The 6,547-nt window shown below is 43.2% G+C and overlaps 1 protein-coding gene and 1 pseudogene across 1 annotated transcript; one reads left to right on the top strand and one right to left on the bottom strand.

The window, feature by feature from the left end:
• Nucleotides 1-2,364: 2,364 nt before the first annotated feature.
• Nucleotides 2,365-6,061, bottom strand: LOC120003588. The gene is made up of 9 exons (XM_038852610.1): nt 6,020-6,061; nt 5,452-5,553; nt 4,853-5,344; nt 3,398-4,759; nt 3,200-3,273; nt 3,115-3,151; nt 2,817-3,002; nt 2,570-2,697; nt 2,365-2,467 (listed from the first exon to the last, which is right to left on the bottom strand). Exons 1-9 carry the CDS (start codon nt 6,059-6,061, stop codon nt 2,365-2,367), a joined length of 2,526 nt encoding a protein of 841 aa, XP_038708538.1.
• LOC120004677 overlaps nt 5,527-6,547 on the top strand; it is a 3,172-nt pseudogene continuing 2,151 nt past the window's right edge.

Below are 6,547 nucleotides of genomic sequence, written 5' to 3'. Positions count from 1 at the left end.
TATGCCAGGTTGAACCAACTAACACCAGAAACTGGTCATGAGCCACCCACATATTATAAAATTTAAAAGCTCTCTTACCTTGTATTTGCATATCCCCAATTTGAACCCTAGCAAGAGAGTGATCAGAGACAGCACCAGGGGGAAGGAAATGAACATGACAGAGCATTTTCAAAGAAAACCAAATAGGATTAGCAAGAACTCTATCAATTTTTCTCCAAACAGTACCATTAGACCAGGTATAATGACTAGCAGAATAGTTCAAATTTGATAAACCAAAATCTGTGCAGCATTCTCTAAAGTTATCAGTTTCGTAAGTAGTAACTTTACTCCCTTTATACTTACGAAATAGAGTAAGCTTAGAAAAGCTTAACTTAGTTTCCAAAAGCCCATAAACATCCATTTTGTTTTTCTTCATGAGGCTAGTAACCTCATGCTGCTTTAGAGGACTATTAAGCCCTCTAACATTCCAACTGGTCACTAACATTTAGGAGATGGGGGCCCCATACCACTTCCAGATGCTCTCTTGGCATGATTCCTGGTACCACTTCTTGTTCTAACACCCTTAGAACCTGCCTCTCTACCTTTATCACATCTGTCTTTAATCACAACAGATTCCTCTTGAATCCTCAGAACTCCACCACCACCATGCTCAGAATAATTGCCTTGAACCACCATGTTCTTTTTGGAATTTTTTGAAGTTTTCTTCTTTCCCCTGATTAGTTCCCATCTTTCATCCCCCACTTCTAACTGCATTGGGTCAAAATTTTGAGATTCAAGTACTGCCTTTCCTTTCTATTTGTCAACTGAATTAGTAATAGGCCCTAACCTATCCAGCACACTGCCCTTCTTAGCACCTTCCATATTTCTCCCCAGCAGACCCCCCATCTTGCTGTTAGTTGTCTTGCTAGAAGACCTAGAACACACACCAATTGTATGTCCAAGGACCTTACAATTTTTGCAAAATTTGGGCAGAGTTTCTTATTCAACCGTTTGCTCTAAAGGTGAACCATTAAGCAAAAGGATATCAATAATATGAGGTAAATCATCCAGCAAATCAATTTCAATCAACACCCCAGCATAAGATAATCTTGACAGGGAGGAAGTCAATTTATCACACTGCAAAGGTTTTCCCAAAACACTAGCTATCTTGGATAGACATTTCATAGACCAGCATTTCAATAGCAAATTAGGAAATTTAACCCAAACAGGAACCTTGGTCATCTCTTCAGAAGCAAAATCAAAATATTCAGGCATAGACCTAAGCATTAATGGTCTACCAAAAACAAGATAAGGACCACCACAAAGGACATCAAGCTTGTCCTCCTCCTTGGTGAATCTATATATCAGCCAACCAGAATCATGAATAGTCAGTTCTACCTCGTACTTGCAAAGTGATTCAATAATTCCATTCAAAGCCCTATAACCAAGGAATTTACCAGGAACATATCCAATGATACAATTATTCCATACATCACAATTATCATCTAAGTCATCCCCAAGCAAAATACAGTTTTTCTTAGCATTGATTTCAAAGAAATGTTCCAGTTTAGGACAACTATCTAAATTTCTGTTATTGCTAAATAAACCACGCCATTTAGGCCTAGCAGGAACAGCAGGAGTACCTGATAGATGTAAAGACCCAGGAGCAGTTTCACCCAAATCTGAATCCTTGCCTTGTCTTTGAGGGGCAATCTCATAGCTATCTCCATTAACAGGAATGAAACTGGTCTTAGCCAGTTCCCCATTGACTTCATAAGCTGAGAATAACCCATTACTAGCCTCACCAATCTCCAAAGAACTGGGTCGAGGCATCTCATAGTTGAAAAACTTTGACCTTCCACCTGAATCACCCTCAGATCTAGTATAATCCAGCTGCTCCTCTTCGAAATCATCATCCTCAGAACAATCTTCCACTAACACCCTCTTAGAATTAGAAATCGGACTCTCATCAGTAGGATTCACTTCATTAGCATTAATCAGGTACTTTCTCGGGCTTGCACCGCCAATTAGGGTTTTGAAACCGAAATTGGCTCAGACATCCTGACCTCCGTCTGAAGGCTCTCCGTGACAACTTCACGCTGGACTGGCAGAGCTATCACCGTGTTCTTATGTAGTTCAATTTGGGCATCTTCCTTCAGTTGCTTCACTGTTTTCTTCCCCATTAGCTAGGAGTCATCACCTTCTTCTTGTTCTTGGCCATCGAGAAGCAAGGAACCAGAAATCAGGAGAACCAATTAATTCAGTAGAAAAATCAGGAGGGAAAGTAGTTTCGGGGAAACGAGACCATCTCTCTCCAACTCTCTCACTCCTACTCACTCACTACTGAGAGCTCTTTTCTTTTTTTTGATCAAATGTAAGTATGTATTAAAGATCAAAAGTAACACAACTGGAAAAACCAGAGAGTTTATATACAATCAAATACACCCTGACATGCCGGGGGAACAAAGCTGGGATGAACCCAGAGAAGCTAACAAAGCAAGAAACTTAACAGCAAAAAAGAAAAAGGTTACCCAAGACACCAAGAAAACCTGGTTTCTAGAGTAACCTCCTCCTACCCAACCCAAACAACCAGCTGGCAACAAGCAACCTAGCACTCCAGGAGCAAACAGAGGACGACAAGCAAAGGCAAAGAAGAAAAGAAGCAACCAGAATAGCTCCAACACCCCCAGCAGAAACCAGAACCAACCCAAACCAAAGCTAAAGCAAGCTCAAGAACCAAAGCCTGAGACTAGCAGGAAATCAAGTGGAGGTTAGTCATAAAAAGAAGCTTGATCCGAGGATAACCACAAGAAGCAGCAGCTAAGCACTGTAGCTACCAATAGAGAATAACCAGCATAGCAAACAACCAGATACATCTCCATTACTCCCACCAGAGTACCAAAACCAAACCAACCAGAGCCAGAACCAAGCACCATAAAAGAACCCATCACCATAGCAACAAACCCTTCCCAATCATAGCCAGAGGAGAAAATAGCAGCTCCCACTCTTCCACCAGAGCACCACTAAAACAACCAAAACCAGAGGTAACCACCAGAGCTGAGGGCTGCACCACCAACTGATACCAACAAAGCCAGTCAAAAACTGGAGACTGTAAAAGCACAGCCACGGTCCAACAGTAAGGAAAGCCACACTGGCAGCCACCAGGAGCAACCTGCACAGACAGAACAATACACCAAAGAGGAAACAACCAACCTCCTACATAAAACCCCCACTAGACATGACTCCCAAAACATTTAAAAGCCACCCTAATGAACTACTGGAGGAAGGGGGAATCTTTGACATGGAAAAACAGAATAGTAAAGAACATCACTTGAAACCTATCAATTAATTGCTCAACAAGGTAACAAGTTTTCTCAAAAATTATTCTATTTCTCTCATTCCAAATCAGATACACTACCAAGCCTAGGGAAACTCTCCTCATTCTAGCAACAGAGACCTTACTACCCCTTCCCAGCCCTCTGATAGCACTAGTCAAAGTAGCCATTCTTCTATTAATTCCTAGCCAACAGGTAATCTTTCTCCAAAAGTCAGAAGTCCAACTACAATTGAAGAAATGATGCATATGAGACTCTTCCTCTTGCCTGCAGAAAATACAGTAGGTATCAGTAGGCACAAATCTTAACCTATCTCTTGTTCTCAGTCTCCCCAAAACAGTAAGCCAATGAATAAAACTATATCTAGGCAAGGACCAAACTTCCCACACCACATTAACCCAACCAACATTGGGGTTTTTAACTCTAAAATGCTCATAAGCACAGCTGGACACCAAATGAGGACCATTGTGCCAGCTTTGAATAAGACTTATGACCTGATTCTGCCCTCCACAATCCTGGACAAGCTGTTTTTTGAGATTAAAGATAGCTTTCCACAGAGGAGAAGAGTTCTTAATCAAACCAGCATGCCATATAGGAGTTTGATTCAAATAGTAATGATGCACCCACTGTATCCATAAAGAGTCGGCTTTAATATGAATGTTCCATAAATGATTGGCAATGAAACTGAGATTCCTAGCCCTGAGATCCATAAGCCCTAAACCCCCTTCTTTCTTTGGCAGACATACATTAGCCCAAGCTACAGGAGCAGAAGCTCTCCCAAAAGCATTGCCACTCCAAAAAAAATTCCTACACAAACCAGTAATCTTTTTAATAACCTGCTCAGGCATAGGGAAAATGCCAATCCAAAATTGGACCATTCCCTGCAAAACAGACTTAAGAAGCTCCAGTCTACCAGCATAGGACAAATGCTTCCCCAACCAGCTCTGGATGGCCATTTCCAACTTTTCCAACAGAGGAGAGAACTGACTTACTAACAGCCTATGAGGACTAAGAGGAACCCCCAAATACTTAAAAGGAAAAGATCCCTCAGAAAACCCAGTAGCTTGAAGGATTCTGTGCTTGGTTTCACCACCAACTCCACCAAAATAAATGGAGGACTTTCTAGCATTTATCTCCAGACCAGAAACACTATTGAAATGCAACAGTTGCTGATGAAGAATATGCACAGAAGACCTATCACCCCTAGCAACCAACAGTATGTCATCTGCAAAGGCCAGATGAGTAATTTTCTGATGGAGACACTTAGGATGATACTTAAACTCAGGGTTTGCAGATGCAATATTCAGCAATCTAGCAAAATACTCCATGCTAGCAATGAATAAATAAGGGGAAAGAGGATTCCTTTGTCTTATACCACCCTTGCCAGGAAAGAACCCAAAAAGATCTCCATTAACAGCCACAGAAAAAGAAGTGGTCTCCACACACTACATAATAAGATGAACAAACTGTCTAGGGAACCCAAACATCAAGAGCAGCTGCCTAATAAAATGCCACTGAGCAGAATCAAAAGCCTTCACGAAATCAATCTTAATAAGGCATCTAGGAGAAGATCTTTTCCTGCCATAGTTCCTAAGCAACTCCTGAACCATGTAAATGTTGTCTGCCATTTTCCTCCCTCCCAAGAAGGCATTTTGAGCAGGACTAATGATACACTGTAATGCCTTAGCTAATCTACCAGCAAGAATTTTAGATATGACTTTATAAGTAACATTACAACAAGAAATAGGTCTAAAATCCTTCACAGAATTCACATTTACAGACTTTGGGATCAAAGCAATCACAGCATGGTTCACTTGTTTCAGAAGAGCACTAGAAATAAAGAAATCCTTCACTGCTGCACAGAAATCAACCGCAACAACACCCCAAGCCTTCTTGAAAAAGACAGAGGAGAAGTCATCAGGACTAGGAGCCTTATCATTCCCAATAGAGAACAGGGTATCCTTAATATCCTTAGCAGTAACAGGAGCAAGGAGCAGGCTCTGAACATCCCTATCAAGACAGGGACCACTCTGCACCACAGATAAATCCAAGGGTAGGGTTGTGCTGCCGCTTACGGTTGGCCCAAAAAAACAGCCCCTTGGCAATGGCAGCCACGTCACGTGGTGGTTGGAAGCACTAGCTCCTGAAAAATCGTAGTGGGTAAGCTTCTCGACGATGAGCAAAAGACCCTGATGTAAGCGTCCTCACCAAGCGACTCCAGTTCAGGCGGGAACACCCGCTGAGTTTAAGCATATTAATAATCGGAGGACAGGAAACTTACAAGGATTCTCTTAGTAATAGCGAGAGAACTAGGAAGAGCCCAGCTTGAGAATCGATCGCCCTCGAGATTCGTAGTGTAGTATGGAGAAGCGTCCTCAGCGGCGGATCGGGCCCAAGTCCCCTGGAAGGGGGCGCCGGAGAGGGTGAGTGCCCCATCATGCCCGGACCCTATCACACCACGAGGGGCTATCGGCTAGTAGGGTTATTTGGGAATGCAGCCCAAATCGGGTGGTAAATTCCATCCAAGGCTAAATAAGGACTTTGAAAGGAGAGTCAAAGAGTGCTTGAAATTGTCGGGAGGAGCGGATGGGGGTCAACGATGCGCCCGATAGGATGTGGAATGGCAAAAGTTGATCCATCGATCGGTTTGGGATGTGGACCAACGAGGATTACGATGGCGTCCAAAGCATGGGCCTTTGATACACGCGTGGAATGTCATCATTGTGATCGTGGATGGCAATGCGCATTATCAAGACGTGCCTTGGCACTTGCGCGCTCCTATCGTCAGCCTACGGGCTCCCCATTCGACCCATCTTGAAACACGGACCAAGGAGTCTGACATGTGTACATGTCAACAGGCGAGAAAACCCATAAGGCGCAAGGAAGCTAATTGGTGGGATACCCTTCGAGGGCTGCATCATCGACCAACCTTGATATTCTGAGAAGGGTTCGAGTGAGAGCATACTTGTCGGGACCCGAAAGATGGTGAACTATGCTTGAGCGGGGTAAAGCCAAAGGAAACTCTAGTGGAGGCTCGAAGCGATACTGAAGTGCAAATCGTTCGTCTGACTTAGGTATAGGGGCAAAAGACTAATCGAACCATCTAGTAGTTGGTTCCCTCGTAAGTTTCCCTCAGGATAGCTGGAGCCCAACTCGAGTTCTATCAGGTAAAGCCAATGATGTGAGGCATCGGGGGCGCAATGCCCTCGACCTATTCTCAAACTTTAAATAGG

This window comes from Tripterygium wilfordii, chromosome 8 (genome assembly GCF_013401445.1).
Source record: "Tripterygium wilfordii isolate XIE 37 chromosome 8, ASM1340144v1, whole genome shotgun sequence".
NCBI lineage: Eukaryota > Viridiplantae > Streptophyta > Magnoliopsida > Celastrales > Celastraceae > Tripterygium > Tripterygium wilfordii.
The sequence above is the reverse complement of the archived record's forward strand: the minus strand, read 5'-3'. Positions and strand labels throughout refer to the sequence as shown.